At 44.1% G+C, this 18375-nt stretch overlaps 1 protein-coding gene across 1 annotated transcript; it reads left to right on the top strand.

The window, feature by feature from the left end:
* The first annotated feature begins 16839 nt into the window (after nt 1-16839).
* On the top strand, nt 16840-17307 carry LOC130479554 (pleckstrin homology-like domain family A member 2). The gene has a single exon (XM_056851950.1). The coding sequence runs from the start codon at nt 16840-16842 to the stop codon at nt 17305-17307; it is 468 nt and encodes a 155-aa protein (XP_056707928.1).
* The last annotated feature ends 1068 nt before the right edge of the window (nt 17308-18375 follow it).

The raw sequence follows: 18375 nt of genomic DNA, 5'->3' as shown, positions 1-18375 counted from the left end.
TGTGTGTGTGTGTGTAAAGTGCCTTCAAGTCACAGCCGACTTATGGCGACCCCTTTTGGGGTTTTCATGGCAGAGACTAACAGAGGTGGTTTGCCAGTGCCTTCCTCTGCACAGCAACCCTGGTATTCCTTGGTGGTCTCCCATCCAAATACTAACAAGGGCTGACCCTGCTTAGCTTCTGAGATCTGACGAGATCAGGCTAGCCTGGGCCATCCAGGTCAGGGCAGTACAAGTCTTAAAGCCTACCAAAAATTCAGTTGTGACACGTTTGGGGCATATTCTGAAATCAGCAAGGAACACACTTGCAGCGATGCTCTCTGTAACCAAACTGGAGGCTCATTCACTTGTGGTTCACACTTTCCAAATGAAAGGCACTACAGAAGTGCTAAGATTATTATCATGTGTATTAATTTTGTAGGAGTCTGCCTGGTTCAATTATCCAGTTGTATTAAAACCACCCACGCTCTACTAACTTTGCGGTAACGTCTTAACATTCGGGGTGTGCCTTACCCCTGAAGTTCAGGTGCAACTCAGTAAGCAGAGCCAGTATTCAACTGAGGGGGTGGGATCTACCTGCAAGGCAAAAGCTGAGGTCCCCAATATATTTAAGGAAAAAGCTGAAATGTAATACATGTTATAACAAAAAGTGTTACCTTAACGTATTTCATTTTTTGACTATATTTGTATTAATTTGCATTTGTAATGATTATTACTAAACAATGCAAAATAATATAATTTAACATTACAAAAACAAAAACATTTAAATTGATATGAAATATGCTTAATCTTTTTTTTTCTTGATCCATTCCTCTATTTTGTTTAACAAGTTTTATTAATTTTACATATAAACAGTGATATAAAAAAAGGCCAAAAAAAAGGGAAGGGGGAAGGGGTACCCCCACTTTTTCTAACCTCCTAATTGAGTTACAGATATATTCACTTTTTCTTGTCATAGTCAATCTAAATACATTTATGCATACATATTTGCTTGAGTTTAAGGTTAACCTCCATCAAACATTGGTTTAATTAACATTTATTCCCTATTAAACCAGTTTTGTGTTGTTCAAGAACTTTCTTTTTTTCCCTGCCCTATAGTTCTTATGAGTTATTCTTACTCTTTTTTATTCCCTTGTTCTCCCTTATCTTCTCTGGTTTCTATGTAATTTTATACATCAAGGGTTTATCGTTTCATCGTTCACAACCTTTCAGAAATATATAAAAGGGTTCCCAATGTTTTTGATGGTATTTGTATGTTCTGTCTTTTAGAAGATCGGTGAGTCTCACCATGTTGGCATATTCGCTCGATTTTTCCAGCCAGGTTGTAGTGTCTGGGATACAATCAGATTTCCACATTGTCGCTATTACTATTTTTGCTGCCGTTACTAAATATTTTATCATAATGTGATGGTCTTTTTTTATATTCCTTGGCATCATGCTAAGTAGAAACATTTTAGGATCAAAATCAATATGCTGATTAATTATTTTGTATATTATTTTATATTTATTGGAAGAATAGACAATAACTGAATCTGATGGTAGTAAATTAAGGGAGGAAATATGTGTCTGGGCTCTATAGCTCTCTACAAACCAGAAGGGAAAAATATAATATATCCTAATGAAAAAAAAACCGGAAGGGTAATAAATCTACAAAAGAGAATGAAAGAGAGCTGGAAGAAGCAGAAGAAGAGATTGAGAAGGAAGAAGAAAATAGACCCATGAGGGTAGAGATGAAAAGTAAAATGGAGAAATCACTTGATAAATTGACAAATCAACTAGCAGCCCTAGCATCTCAACTTATGGGAACAGAAGAAAGGCTGAATGCCAAAGTAGATCAAATGAGTGAAAAGGTGGATAAAGTGAACAATGAGTTAGAGACACTAATGAAAGAGTGTACTTCGGTGAGAAGTGATGTACAGGGGGTACAAGATGAAATGAAGACGATCAAACAAGATCTTAATTTAGGCCTTATGGAAATTAAACAAAAGTTGGCAGAAAATACAAAAGAAATTCTAGAAAATACTAAATAAATTAAAAAGATTAAGGAAAGACAAGGTATAGTAGAAAGAACTATATCTAACCAAGAAAGCTGGAAAGACGAGGTAGAAACTAGGTTAGCTACACAGGAAATGCAACTCAGAGAACAAAATCTTCAATTTAAAGGTATAGCGGAAGTCTTCGATAATGACCATCTGAAAGATAACATGAAGGATTTTTTACAGGAATTCTTAGATACAGACCAAAACTCTCCCGAAAGCAAAGATATTTATCATATAAACTCAGTATTTGAAAAAAAAATCCAAGAGAAATAATGGTGAAATTTGCCAACAAAAAAGATAAAGATGATATACTATTAAAAAACAGGCAAAAACCATTAAAGTACAAAGAGAAAGAAATTTCAATATTTCCAGACCTACCACCTGTGGTGAGAAAAAAAGAGAAAAGACTATGACTCACTTAGAAAGTTACTACAAGAAAGAGAAATTAATTATAGGTGAAGTGGTCCATACATTCTCAATATACAATTACCTACAGGAAGAAAAATTATTAGGTGTATCGAAAAAGCGGTAATCCTCGGGGGGGAAATTATTGTCACAAGAATTTAAAGAATTTAAAGTTCGAAATAAAAATGGAGAAGATAACTCAACTGAGCAATCTACCCCCAGTACAGAAGAATACAAATTAGGAGAGGCCGTTGCTCTTTAAAGAAAAGAAAAGAAATAAAAATGGACAGTCTGAAAATAATCTCAATTAATATAAACGGTTTAAGCACAGTAAAGAAAAGAAAGAAGACTTTTCATAATATTAAGAAAAACAACGCCAATATCATTTGTATTCAAGAAAACCATATAAAAAAGAAACATACATATTTGTTAAGAGAGAAAAAACTTGGTCAGGTGTATACGTCATCAGCGGTCACAAAAAAAAGATATTGCAATCTATATCAAGGACCCCAACATTATCGTGGTTGAAAAATGGGCAGACGTAGAGGGTAGATTCCTAATACTTAAAATACAATTGCAAACGGGGGCACACATGATACTTGCATCTATATATGCACCTAATAATGCCAACGAGAAATTTTTTAATTCCTTTTTCTCAGTTTTAGAAGAATCAAGAATATGAAATCGTAATTATGGGAGATATGAATGGGGTCTTTGACCCCAAATTGGACCGTTCAAAGAACTATAAGGGGGAAAGACTCACTAGAAATGTAAATTGTTTCATGAAAGACCTGGATCTGCAAGATGTATGGAGGACTAAAAATCCTCCTGTTAAAGATTACACCTTCTACTCAGATCGGCATAAAACGTATTCTCGGATTGATCAATGCTGGATCTCTTCAACTTTAAATAAAAACTTAAAACACATTAAGATTCTGGCAAAAACATAAGCCAATCATAACCCAGTCGAAATTAAATGGAAATGGGCAAGAACTGGTCTGTTTAGATAGAGATTAAATGAAAATATTTTGTATAAACAGTTGGATATTGAAAAATGTCATAAAGAGCTTAAAGAATTTTTTTGTGTAAATCAGACACTTGAAGTAAGCAATACAATGGTTTGGGTCTGCAGTAAAGCATATATGCGGGGAGTTTTTATAGCCCTTAACGCAAGTATAAAGAAAGAAAAACAAAGGAAAATGGCAGAATTACAACAGAAACTGAGACAATCAGAGAAACAACATCAAATAACAAGCAATAGAAAAACCTCAAAAGAAATAAAACTGATTCGTAAAGAAATAGAGCAGCTCCAGATAGAAGAAATGGAAAAAAAAACCTGATATTCGCAAGACAACATTTTTTCCAACATGCAAACAAACCGGGTAAATTTCTTGCTCATATACTTAAAAAAGAAACTCAACGGAGAATAATCCCAATGGCTAAAATAAACGGAAAATTAACCTATAAAAAATCCGAAATATTAGAGTGCTTTCATGATTACTTTGAAAAACTGTACAAAACCAAGGGGCAGGAGAGATGCAGAAGTAAAATAAGAGAATATATACAAAGAAGTCACTTAAATAAACTCTCAGAAGATGAAAATGCTCTAAATCAAGAGATTACGCAAGAAGAAGTGATCCAGGCGATAAAGAATTTAAAATTACAAACAATAATGAATGAAATACTAACCACTAAAATCATCCCAGGTTCCTGGCAAGAAGCATTTATTACACTTATCCTGAAGGAAGGTAATGATCTGACCTTGCCATCTTCCTACAGGCCAATTTCACTTCTCAACACAGACTATAAAATATTCACCTCAATTTACCAATAGACTAAAATACTGTGCAGCTAATTTGATTCATGAAGACCAAACCGGCTTCATGTCAAAAAGACACATGAGAGAGAACATAAGATTCGTACTTAATGCAAGAGAGGTGGTCCGGCGCCGGACTGAGAAATTTGCATTCATCTTTGTTGACACCGAAAAGGCGTTCGACAATATCTCATGGGAATTCATGACTCAGGTCCTCCAAAGTTTTATTGGAAACGGGAACTTTATCAAATGGGTATCTAGCATCTATAGTAGCCAGACAGCGAAATATGCTTAATCTTAAATGTAAATTATATTAATCTAAGTATGTGGGCAGCCCATTCCTGAAAGGGAGGGCAGTTAGTCAGTGCTGGGAGCAACACAGCCGTGCCGCCTCCACAGAGGCTTCCCAGCTGGAATAAAGGTGAAAAACTACCTTTAAAAATACAAAATAGAAAAATAGCCCCATTGCCTTTAGCGAAGCTATGCCAGCAAAACAGCTGGCATAGCAACGCCACAGCACGAGGGGGTGTTCCCAGGGCAAAAGGGGTTAGGAAGCTGCCTAAAGACAGCTCCGCCCCCAGGAATGCCCCGGGAACACCTCCCAGGATGTGCTAACCACAGCTTTCCAGCATGGGTTTTCTGTGAGTAAAAAGGTACGGGGTAGGGTTGCCAGGTCCCTCTTCGCCACTGGCGGGAGGTTTTTGGGGTGGAGCCTGAGGAGGGTGGGGTTTGGGGAGGGGAGGGACTTCAATGCCATAGAATCCAATTGCCAAAGTGGCCGTTTTCTCCAGGTGGACTGATCTGTATCGGCTGGAGATCAGTTACAACAGCAGGAGATCTCCGGCTACTACCTGGAGGTTGGCAACCCTAGCAGGGGGAGAGGGCAGGTCCTTTCCAGGCTTATTTTGGCCTTTGAGGGAGGACTCATCAAGGCCAGATCTGGCTAGAGCTGCCAGCTCCAAATTGGAAATTCCTGGAGATTTTGGGGTAGAGTCTGGGGAGGTGAGGTTGTGGAGGGACACAGCCTTAGCCAGATATTAATGCCACAGAGTCCACCCTCCAAATCAGTCATTTACTCCAGGGGGACCTCTTTATGTCGTTTGAAGATCAGTTGTAACTCCAGGAGATCTCCAGGCTCCACTTGGAGCCTCCAACCAGTCCTTGCGGGTTCCCACCTGTATATTCTAATAATGACATTGGCCAAATCTGAGGATACTTAAATCTGGCGATTGGAGCGATACACAGGCAAGATAGCTCTTTCACCAAACCCGAAAAACGCCTGAACCAGTGGCTGGCACCACACAACTGAGCCACAGTTTTCCTAGGTGGAGGCTACTGGGGATGAGAGGGAAAGCTTAAGACATAGGGGCAGATAAAGGTTAGTTGACTATTGGGTGGGAAGGAAATAGGGATGCCAACTCCAGGGTAGGAAATTCCTAGAGATTTGGGGAGTAAAGCTTGGGGAGGGTACAGTTTGAGGAAGGGAGGGACCTCACAAGGATATAATGCTATAGTCTCCACTCTCCAAAGCAGCCACTTCTTCTAGGGTAACTAAGGTTGCCAACCTCCAGTTGGGGGCGGGAGATCACCTGGAATTACAACTGATCTCCAGATGACAGTGATCAGTGCCCCTGGAGAAAATGGCTGCTTTGGAGGGTAGATTCTATGGCATTATACCCTGCTGAGGTCATTTCCCTACCCAAAACTTGCCTCCCAAGGCTCCACCCCTAAATCTCTATGAATTTCCCAACCTGGAGCTAGCAACATAAAGAGAGAAGGAAGCAGGAAAAGGGAAAGTCTATGGGGGCTTTCAGGAAAGGGGAAGAGGAAATAGTAGTGGAGGGGGAAAAATGAGATGCCTCCAGGAAACCCTTGCAAGTTCCTAATGATTAGGGTTGCCAACTGCCAGGTAGTAGCAGATCTCCTGCTAATTCAACTGATCTCCAGCCGATATTGATCAGATCACCTGGAGAAAAATGGCCACTTTGGCAATTGAACTCTATGGCATTGAAGTCCCTCCCCTCCCCAAACTCCACCCTCTTCAGGCTCCACCCCCAAAATCTCCCACTGGTTGAGAAGAGGGACCTGGCAACCCTACTACTGATAGATGAGAAAGAGAGAGACCACCATCAGCAAAAATACTCATCGTGTGTAAGTGGTTGATAACCTAGACCAGTGGTTCCCAACCTTTTTTTGACCAGGGACCACTAGGACTTTTTTGTTCGGTGCAGGGACCCCAAGGTTCAAAATAAAAATTCCGAGAATTTGAAAATAAACTTTAATCATAACTGTAAGTTCAACATTAAACTTAGAATAATATTTGAATATATTTTTATAATAGAGAACTTTTAATTGTAAATCAATGTGATTTTTGAGCTTGCATCCTTTTTACAAGCTAGGCAATTCTGGGGCTAATACTGTTGCTCAGAGCTACACGACTATCATCACTTGCTTCCAATCGATTTCTGGTCTTGTTCTTAATTAAAAGCAAAGCAGAAAACCCTTGTTCGCATAAATAAGTTGTGGAGAAGAGCATAAGATATCGCAAGGCGAATCCCCGAACTGTAGAATATGAAATTGCTTTTTACACCAGAACTCTTCAAGAAAAACTGATTCAAACGCATCCTTACAGTGCCTATCATTTTGGAATTCAATGAGCTCTTCCTGGATTTCTTCTGCAACCTCTTCAACAGCAATACCAAAAGGATTGCGAATCAGCTTTTGACTATCTTTTGATTCTGTCTGGTTATATTTTTGGAAGTAATGGTGGAATTCATCGACCAGCATTTGCAGATGACTTCTGATGTTGTCTTGTATATTTGTGGTGATCATGTCATCTTTACTATTATCGACCAGTGCTTTTAATGTCACAAATGCAGAATAATTGTTTTCGCCTACCCATAATTGAAGTTTGCAAATAAAGGCACGCAGTTTATCTTCAAACATAAAAATGTTTCCCACACCTGCTAAATTTATGTTTCCAGAACCTTGGAACTGTAAGTTTAGTTTATTCAAATGTGAGAAAATATCCACAAGATAAGCCAAATGCATCTGACTTTTCGAATCAGAAAACAGCTCTAGTAAATCTTTAATTTTCTTCTCGGCTAGAAACAGCTCAACCTCTTTTCTTAGTTCAAATAACCTTCCCAGCATATTGCCTTTCGATAGCCAACGAACTTTGGTGTGGAAAAGAAGAGTCCATTTCAGTGCACAGTTTTTAAAAAAGGTGTGTATTTAAGGCGCTGCTTTTAATATCATTGACCACTTTTATGGCCATTTCCATGGTATTAACAAGGCTTTTAGGAAGAGTCTTGGAAGCTAACGCCTGACAATGTATGATACAATGAGTTGTTATTGCTGAAGGATTCTTCTGTTTTATTAATGTTGCTAGACCGGAGCGTGATCCTAACATGGCTGCAGCGCCATCCGTACAGAAGCCGGCGAGCTTTTCCCACATAATGCTATGTTTCTCAAAATACTCCGCTATTATATTCATGACGTCGATACCTTTTGACGTCATTTCCAGTTTCTGCAAAATCAATAATTCCTCTTTAATAGTATTGTCGTCGTCTAAAAAGCAGACAAATACGAGCAACTGACTGCAATTAGAAACGTCTGTCGATTCATCACACTGCAAAGCGAAACATGGCGAATTTTTTATTTTCAAAACAAGCTGCTCCTCGATGTCATTTGACATAATTTCAGTTCGAGCCTTTACCGTGTTGTTCGATAGAGGTATTTCTTGTATTTTCTTTTTGGCTTCCATCCCTAAAACCTCTTTGACAGCTATCATCAAACAAAGTTTGATGAGTGTTTCTCCTATTGTGTGTGGTTGTGTGAGGCTCGCTTGCACCCTCCCCCGGCCTCCCCGCCCCCGCATGTTCCTTACTTGTCGCATGCCGCTCCCGCGAGTCATCACTGCACGCCGCCGCACTCTGCACCCGCGAGCCGCCGCCATGCCGCCCACGTGAATATTAATTTATTATAGGTTTATAACTTTGTTTCGCGGACCCCTGGTTTAGTTCTCGTGGACCCCTGGGGGTCCATGGACCCCTGGTTGGGAACCACTGACCTAGACAGACAGAGACAGACCACCACCAGCAAAAATATTCATCATGAGTGTAAGTGGTTTGATAACCAAAAGCAACAGTCAAATGTCTGTGTTGACATCAGTATGTGACAATCATAGACTCATCTATTTCATGGCATGTACATGTGGTTGTAGGAAATGAAACAGCCCTTCCATGTATGTATATGTGTGCGTGTTTGTGTTAAGTGCCATCAAGTCGCTTCCGACCCATGGCGACCCTATGAATCAATGTCCTCCAAAACATCCCATCTTTAACAGCCTTGCTCAGGTCTTGCAAACTTTATTGAGCCAATCCATCTCTTGTTGGGTCTTCCTCTTTTCCTGCTGCCCTCCACTTTTCCTAGCATGACTGTCTTTTCCAGTGACTCTTGTCTTCTCATAATGTGACCAAAGTACGATAGCCTCAGTTTAGTCATTTTAGCTTCTAGGGTCAGCCTCATAAACAAAGGAACCGGATGAGTATTTTACTATGTGCTGGAGATCCTGAGAGTCCTTGGGCCTCTTGTGTAGGAACAGCTGTGTTAAACAATTCATAGTGATGGTTACGCAATTGATGAGCACATGCACAGAAAACCTGCTTACTGGAAATGGTTAGTTTTCTACGCATCAATAAGCTTATGCAGCGTAATATTATGTAACACAAATGCACAACTTTGCTTAAGGGAAAGGAATGTATACTGGATAAATATTAGTGTTGTAGCTGAATAGAACATTTTGGTGTTCCGCTTATGGAGAGAGAGAGAGAGAGAAATTTCCCACAATCTAGGCAAATACAGGAAATTATGGAAGTTTTAGTAAGTCTTGCAAAAATTCATCCTTCCTAGTGACTAAAGTTCCTATGAAGACCTATGCTGGAGCTATTCAGTTTACTGGATTCATCCAGCAAATGCACACAGTTATTACAGTGTGAGGAATCATACATTAGATAAAATACATGCTTGAAAACAAATCATTTGGAGGAGAGAGATTCTATCACCATGAAGATTGGGTTTTCCCACCCATGCATTGTGTGTGTGTTAAGTGCCATCAAGGCACTTGGTGACTCTATAAATTAATGATCTCCAAACATCCTATTGTCAACAGCTTTGCTTGGGTCTTGCAAACTGAGGACTGTGGCTTGCTTTACAATCCATCTCATATTGGGTCTTCCTCTTTTCCTGCTCCCTTCATCGTTTCCAGCATTATTGTCTTTTCCAGTGACTCTTAGCCTCAGTTTAGTCATTTTAGCTTCTAGGGTCGGTTCAGGCTTGATTTGATCTAGAACCCACCGATTTGTCTTTTTGGCAGTCCACGGTATTTATAAAACTCTCCTCCAACACCACATTTCAAACGAATCAACTTTCTTCCTGTCAGTTTTCTTCATTGTCCAACTTTCACACCCATAGACAGTAATGGGCAATAATATGGTATGAATTACCTTTATCTTGGTTGTCAGCGATACATCCTTGCACCCACGCAATACTACATGCCAAACATGAATTTCACAGAAACTACGATGACTAGATGACCCTGGAGGTCCCAGTTCTATGATTCTATGAAGTCCATTTGTTTGCTTGTAGTATGAAAATATTTAGGGCTAGAACCAAATATTGCCACACTTAGAGTTGCCAGGTCCCTCTTTGCCATTGGTGGGAGGTTTTTTGGGCAGAGCCTGAGGAGGGCGGGGTTTGGGGAGGGGGGGGACTTCAGTGCCATAGAGTCCAATTGCCAAAGTGGCCATTTTCTCCAGGCGAACTGATCTCTGTCGGCTGGAGATCAGTTGTAATAGCAGGAGATGGCCAGCTAGTACTTGGAGGTTGGCAAACCTAGCCACACTGCTTCATAGTATCATTGCACTGAATAAACGCATATGTTGTTTTGTTTTACTTAACATTTTTCTTACTGATGAAAAATAAACTTTGATTCCCCCCCCCACATTGTATATACTAAACACAGCCTATTAAATGTTTTTCCTATACAAGTCCCATTCATTTTAATAATTCCTCTAGTAAAAGATTGATTGCACGGATACAGAAAACATTGCTTTCCTTATGAGTAGGAAAAAATGCTTGCACCGCCGTGACTTAGGGCAAGTTCAGTCAGCCCCAGAACGTACCCAGGGGGACGGGGAAGCTAGTTCCATGTCAGAGAGTACCTGCTTTGCAAGCTGAGGCCCCAGCATGATATGAAAGACCTGTTCCTGAGACCCTGCTGCCCAACAGAGTAGGCAATACTGACCTAGGCTGCATCATGTGTGCAGAATGAGAGCAAGGTGTGTGCAAATATGTATGTTCCTGCAAAGGGGAGATCTCTTTAGCTTCCTCCTGAATGTTCCAACTCCTGGCATCATTCATGCCACATTTGTGCAGCTTTTCTGTTGCTGGGACGGTTTGTGTTTCACTGTGCAGGAAGCTAACCGCTCCTCTCTCCCATGCCCATTCATAAAATGGTCGGTCTGCAGAGCAGAACATCAGACTGGTGGCTACATCTGCTGCCAATGTGTGCATGTATAAAGTATTGCCAAGCCCAGCTGACTTATGGCAACATGAAGCTGCCTAATACTAGATCAGACCCTTGGTCCATCAAAGTCAGTATTGTCTACTCAGACCAGCAGTGGCTCTCCAGGGTCTCGGGCAGTACCTACTTGCCTAGTCCCTTTACTGGAGATGCCAGGGGTTGAACCTGGGACCTTCTGCATGCCAAGCAAATGCTCTACAAACTGAGCCACAGCCCCTCAGCCCAGTAGGGTCTTCAAGGCAAGCGACTAACAGAGGTGGTTTGCCATTGCCTTCCTCTGCCTAGCGATCCTTCTATTCCTTGGTGGTCTCCCATCCAAGTACTAGCCAGGATCAACCCTGCTTAGCTTCTGCAAACTGATGAGATCAGGATAGCCTGGGCCATCCAGGTCAGGGCTACTGTCCAAAATTGATTATACCTCTGCTGTAACTGTATTGCAAATGAGATTGTCAGTTATGCCAAGAGACAAGGTGCCTAGCTCCTCAAGCAGCCATTATTTTTTTACAAAAATATATCCCACTTTTCTTCCTGATCAGGACCCAAAGGGAATTTTCACATCACATTATCTTCACAACAACAATCTTGTAACACAGGTTACTCTGAGTGATTGTAATGGGCTCAGGGTCACTCATCGAGCTTCCTTGGCAGTCTAGGATTCAGATTTGGTCATCCCAGGGCCTAGGCTGATACTCTAACCACTGTGCCACAATGGATTTGGGAAACCGCCTAGATACAATCCAAACACAAATGTAATCAGAGCCACATTTTACTCCTGCTCACTCACATTGTCCATCATTTAGCAGAAAGACAATGTACACCCCTTTTAAATATTAGTTTAGGAGCAGCTCTGCATAGGATTGCATTGAGCATCCATTCTGTTGTAAGCCACCACCACCCCAACTCATCCTTCACTGTAAGTGACCTGTCTCCTCTGCCTATGTTCAGTTTCCTGTGAAGGAAGGCCATTTCATACAGGTAGCCACAGTCTTTCTGTCTCAGAATCAGGTAGGAACCACTTACACTGGCTCTTCACAAGTTCTGAAAACATTACTTGTCAGTTCTCCTCTGTTTGGCTAATTCCCAGCCCTCCCTTTCTTCGGCTAAGGAGCTCTGTCATGGAACCTCACACCAAAAGCTCACTGTGAGTGACTCACAAAGATTCAAGAGGAGGAGGAGGAGGAGGAGGAGGAGAAGAAGAGTTGGTTTTTGTATGCCGACTTTCTCTACTGCTTAAGGAAGAATCAAACTGGCTTACAATCACCTTCCCCTCCCCTCCCCACAACAGACACCCTGTGAGGTAGGTGGGGCTGAGAGAGTTCTGTAGAAAGCATCCTCATACGAAAGGCATCCTCATACGAAAGAACTGTGACTACCCCAAGGTCACCCAGAAGGCTTCATGTGTAGGAGTGGGGAAACCAACCTGGTTCACCAGATTAGAGTCCACAGCTCATGTGGAGGAATGGGGAATCAAACCCAGTTCTCCGGAAGCTCCCTTGTCAACTTCTCTCTTCTTCCTCTTCTGCACTGTTATATTCTGTGAAAGTGCCTTTCCTCCTTCTGGAGGCGTGCTGACTCATATGATTGGTGCTGGCATCCATTACTGCTGTGGCATGGAATCCAGATCGTGGAAATGGATTTCTGCCAGCAATTGCATTACTAAGGCAACACATCGATCCAGGCAAACTCAAACATGCAGGTGATACAGACCTCATGTAGTGGTCTGAAAGCATCCTCATACGAAAGGCATGCCCTAGGTGATAAACTTGCCACATCAAAGTCAAAGGCATCTCTCTGGTTTCCTGCAGGAAAGGAATCGCTTCCTATAGCATTGGCGTTAAAGAGAACCACCCCTCCCCACCCACCTTTGGAGAATTCCTAGACTGCAGCTGAGTCATAGCCAGTGGGCTAGGCAGGCCCTGCATTCCTGAGGCCAGCATCCTGTGACACCATAAAAGAGGGGAAGGGCTGAGAATGAATTGGGGGAAATGTGAGTTTGAAGAGGAGGAGGAAGAAGCAAGTGGGTTATGAGGGGGAAAGGAACAGGAGAAAAGTTAGGGTGAAAAGGAAAAAGGGAATGGAACAGGTTGTAAGGGGAGCTCTAGAGAGTAAAGGAGGGCTATTCAGCGTGAGATTATTTCAAATTGGGGGGGGGGGAACCAGTAACACCCAAAGTAACCAGAAGTTTAATGTGGTGTAATTAATAGCATGTTGGATTTGGTTCGGCCATGAAGTTTACTAGGTGGCTTTAACTTACATCACAGGGAGGATAAAATGGGGCTTCACAAATGCTAGCCTGAATTCCTTGAAAGAAGGGCCAGGTACCACTGTCCGTTCATGTCTGTACAACAGAAAAGAAGCTGAGGTGGTCCTCCTTGAGGCCAGAGGGGAGAGACAGAAATCTTCAGACACTCTGGCCTTAAACATCAAACAAGCATATGAATTAGTGTCATCACCAACCAATCTGGTTAGCAATCGTAAAAACCCTTTCCTGGGAGTAAGCCCTGCTGAATAGGCCAGAGTAGCATTTGAGTAGGTCAGTTTAGGATTGCTCTCTAGAATTCTCACAGAAATTTGCAATTTCAAATGCCCTGTATAAATTCCTTTAAATATGGTATTATTTATGGTTGCTGAAAAATGATTTCTAGGTTTCAGAGACCTTAGATTTGTCATTTCAGTCTTAGCACAACTACATCAAAATCTAAATTTTGCAGCACATGTTATCTTAGGAAACTTATCCTTAACTTAAAATGTGACAAATTTCAAATCTCTGTGATTGTAAATTTCAGTGATATGTCTGCAATCCTAAACACGCTTTCTTGGGATAATACTCACCATTAAATAAAATAGGATTTACACACTAAAAGCTAGTGTGATATAGTGGTTAGTGTGTCAGACTAGGATCTGGGAGATCCAGGTCTGAATTTTCCATGGAAGATTACTGGGTGACATTGGGCCTCAGACACTCTCGATCTAACCTACCTGACAGGGTTGTTGTGAGGATAAAATGGAGAAGAGAACAATGGTAGCTGCTTTGGATCAAAGAAAAAAGAGGGGGTTATAGAACCCAACCTAGAAAACAGAAGTTGGGTACCCAAGGTTGGGTGGGATGAAAAAATATAAATAATGGAAATATATAATTTATTAGAAGTGCTATTTCAAGATTTAAATTATTTTTGAAATGTTAAAACTGCACAATGGCCTTTCCTAAGGTTGATATCTGTCCCCACATGCCAAACGCATTTCGGCCTATATGGCCTTCCTCAGTGGTCTGTTTGAAACCCATATAAAACATGCACGCATATTACAAATATATTTACATATACAGGCAATATAAAACAGACCAGGCATGTAATAGGTTGTCATATATTACCAATGACACCAACATCTGGTAAGATTGTTTTAAGTTTTTATGCTGGGCTGTATGTGTCTCTCATATAAGCTGTGTGCAAGTATCAACCTAGTCCAGGGGTGGGGAATGTCAGGTCCGGGAGCCGTATAAGGCCCGTGAAATCATTTGGTCTGGCTGTTTGTGGGTCCTGGCAGATCTCTAGCTCAGAAGGATCTCAGACTGGCGATCCACCTACTCCCGCGAACAGGAATAGCCTCTGTTCAAGGCGAGAAAAGGAACCTTCTTTCCCCCTTGCAGAAGAGTCATTAGCTATGGAGCTGCTAGGACCGCCCAAAAAACTGTGTTCACCCTTTCCAACCCATTGAGGAGAAAGGTAGGGTATAAATGAAGTAAATACAAATAAAACAAATACTTCCAAAGTACATCTGCTTAGGATTCAAGGGCTCATATAAACAGTGTAGTAGACAGGGATTCCCCTTACGTTTAATGCATAATGGCAATTTTCACTCATATTAGAGATTGTACATATGGCACGGTGGCTTGGAAGATAATCAGAATTAAAGAATAAATTATGAAAGGTTATAATGTATGCAGGCAAAGGTGACCATGAATTTGGGAAGAGAATCTCAAATGTGGCCACAAAAGGTTTCCTCCAAGTCAAGAAAAAATTGGTTTGGATTAAAGTGCAATTTAAAGCCATTTCACATTTTATGGAGCCGATGTGCTTGCTATGGCCACACCTGTATTTCCTGCAATAAAATGTGAATTGCAGGCGTGTCCTGAACATGTCCCGAACACATGGTGAGTCCTGGTTGTTCACAGCTGTCTGGCATTTGCTGCTTGCTTGTTTGGGGATGCGTGTCTGCCCTTTACTTGCTTGCTGTGGGAAAACTGGTAGAGCATGATGTCACTACATCCAACACGATTACAATTTATTACAGTACTCACAAAGTGGATCCTGCAAATCCATCTGGCAGGCAGAACAGAAACCATTCAGTCAATGAGAAAGGCAGCCATCATGGCCAGCTCAGCTTTCATACTTCCCATTGCAAGCATGTGGACCTCACATGAAGCTGCCTTATACTGAATGAAACCCTTGGTCCATCAAAGTCAGTATTGTCTACTCCGACTGGAAGCGGCTCTCCAGGGTCTCAGGCACGGGTCTTTCACATCACCTACTTGCCAAGTCCCTTTAATTAGAGATGCCAGGGATTGAACCTGGGACCTTCTGCATGCCAAGCAGATGCTCTACCACTGAGCCACAGCCCCTCCCATGGATGGAGAGACGAGGCTACTACCAAAGACCACAGGAAGGAGCCAGACGTTCAACCCCTTCCCTTCAGACCACTTGTTGCCCTCCACTTAGCAAACAGAGCCAACGTAGACCCTGAGCAAGCGGTATTTTAGTCAGCAGTTTACTGAACCTTTCTGTTATCTTTAGAGAGAAGTAATAAATAATGGGCAAAAGCTTGAAATTCAGGGGGTTACTGCACTTGTATTCCCAGCGATGTATTAAGAGTTTGAAAACGTTATAAAAAAATACTGTTTGCACTTTGTTTGGCCCCTTTAACTGTGAAGACGTCTTCCAACCATTTATAAGCCATGGTATCCAAAAACCCTTTTAAAGCGATGTTTTTTACAACATTTTCAAACTCTTAATACATCGCTGGGAATACAAAGTGTGGTAACCCCCTCAGAGAAACAATTCATTTGGAAAATTCCAAATAATTAAGCAAAGCAAATAATTATCTGCTTGCTGGGAAACTGTAATGATGTGGTGCAGTGTGATTGAATTCTTTGTGCACTGCATGCCTCTTAAAGGTGAAGGTCCCCTGTGCAAGCACCGGGTCATTCCTGACCCACGGGGAGACGTCACATCCCGACGTTTCCTAGGCAGACTTTGTTTAAGGGGTGGTTTGCCAGTGCCTTCCCCAGTCATCTTCCCTTTGCCCCCAGCAAGCTGGGTCCTCATTTTACCCACCTCGGAAGGATGGAAGGCTGAGTCAACCTTGAGCCGGCTACCTGAAACCGACTTCCATCGGGATTGAACTCAGGTTGTGAGCAGAGCTTGGACTGCAGCTTCCCACTCTGCGCCACAGGGCTCCTCTTACCGGTCTGGAACGGCTACCACATTTTGCATTTGTGAATGGCATCACGGCTATAACTCAGGTCGCCAGCTCCAGGTTGGGAAACACCTGGAGATCTTGGGGGCGGAGCCTGGGGAGGGGAGGGACTTCAATGCCGTAGATTCCAAAGGCCAACGCGGCCATTTCTCCAAGTGAACTGATCTCTATCGGCTGGAGAAAAAAATTATTATATAGTATTATTACAATTTTTTAATATGGGATATGGTTTTATAGGTGGATATATCAAATTAAGAAAATAAAAAAAAAATTAAAAAAAAGAGAGAGAGACATTGCCGGAGGAAAGGGGGGCCGGCCTTGTCCAGCCTGGCTTGGGCGGGGGCGGGCGAGGGCGGGGCGCGCGCAGGGCCATAAATGGGCCCCGCCGGGCTCGGGGCGCGCACAGCAGCCTGGCGCGGCGGGGAGAGGGGCGCGGCGCTTGGAGAGCAGCGGCCGGCCCACCACCACCACCACCACCACCACCAGCAGCAGCAGCAGCAGCAGCAGCAGCACCAGCAGCAACAATGAAGGGTCCCTCGGCGTCGCCGTCGCCGCCTCCGTCCCCCTCGGCGTCGGAGGTGCTGCGGGCGGGCGAGCTGGAGAAGCGCAGCGCCAGCCTGCTGCAGCTGTGGAAGAAGAAGCGGGCGGTGCTGAGCGCCGACCGGCTGCGCCTGTGCCCGCCCGAGGGGGCGGCGGGCGGCGGCGGCGGCCAGAGGGCCAAGGAGCTGCGCTTCGGCGCCATCCAGAAGGTGGACTGCGTGGAGCGCACCGGCAAGTACGTCTACTTCACCGTGGTCACCACCGACCGCCGCGAGATCGACTTCCGCTGCCCGGGCGAGAGCGGCTGGAACGCCTCCCTGGCCCTCGCCCTCATCGCCTTCCAGAACCGCGCCGCCCTGCAGCGCGTCCAGGGCCGCCCCCAACAGCCCCCCGACCACGACCACCACCACGACGACGGCCCCCGCGAGCGGCGCCTGCCCAGGGGGCCCTGACCGCCCCCCTAGCCTCGGCCCCGGCCCGGCCGGGCGCGCACCAAGGTGAGCACCCCGCCCGCCCCGCGCCGTCCAAAGTAGGGCGCGCCGAGAAGGCGCAAAGGCCAGCGACGCACGGGAGGGCTGGCCTGGCTCCAGAGGCGCGCCGCCCCCGTCCCCCAACCCCACCATGAGCCCCCAGGCAGAGTTGGGAGAACTCGGGGGGGGGGGGAAGGGGGCCGCCCGAGAGAGGCGCACCCGAGGCCAAACCGCCCGCCCGTCAATGGGCACAGGCTTCTGGCCAGCGCGCGCTCACGTTGGCCTCGTGCGGCCCTTGGTGCCGCGAGCCCCGGCTCTTCCTTTCCTTGAGCAGCCGGAGACGAGGGCCGCTGACGCACGGGAGGTTTGGCCTTGCGTTTGCTGCTCTCGAGAGGCGCCTTTTCCCCATCCAAATTCTCCAAACTCAACAATAGCCGCTGACGCACGGGAGGTTTGGCCTTGGGTTTGCCGCTCTCTCGAGGCACCTTTTCCCCATCCATATTCTTAGAACTGTACATGTGGGCTTATGGTTGAGTTTGGGGATTTGGGATGGGGAAAAGGCGCCTCGAGAGAGCAGCAAACCCAAGGCAAAACCTCCCAGGCGTAAATGGCCTTTGTCGCCGGTTAATCAAGAGCAAAAACTCAGCAGCGTAAAGGGCCGAACGAGGCAAACGAGTCCTTGCGCTTCCTTTCCTTGAATAACCGGAGACAAAGGCCATTTACGCATGAGAGGTTTGGCCTTGGATTTGCTGCTCTCTAGATGCGCATTTTCCCCATCCCAAATCCCCAAACTCAACAACGAGCCCACGTGTACAGTTCTCAGAATATGGATGGGGGAAAGGGGCCTCGAGAGAGGGGCACATCCAAGGCCAAACCTGCCGTGCAGGAATGACCCGCAGACCGCTTGGGAAGTCCCCTCTGAGCCCAGACCGAGCTCCCCGGAAAGCCCGTCTGCCGCCTCCTTGTGGGCTGCAGCGCTTTGTCCTTTAATTGCCTTGAACTGCCCCTAGACGTAAAATCCCAGGATGCCTTCACACATGCAGAATAATG

This window comes from Euleptes europaea, chromosome 6, assembly GCF_029931775.1.
Source record: "Euleptes europaea isolate rEulEur1 chromosome 6, rEulEur1.hap1, whole genome shotgun sequence".
Lineage (NCBI taxonomy): Eukaryota > Metazoa > Chordata > Lepidosauria > Squamata > Sphaerodactylidae > Euleptes > Euleptes europaea.
This window is presented reverse-complemented; position numbering and strand designations above follow the sequence as displayed.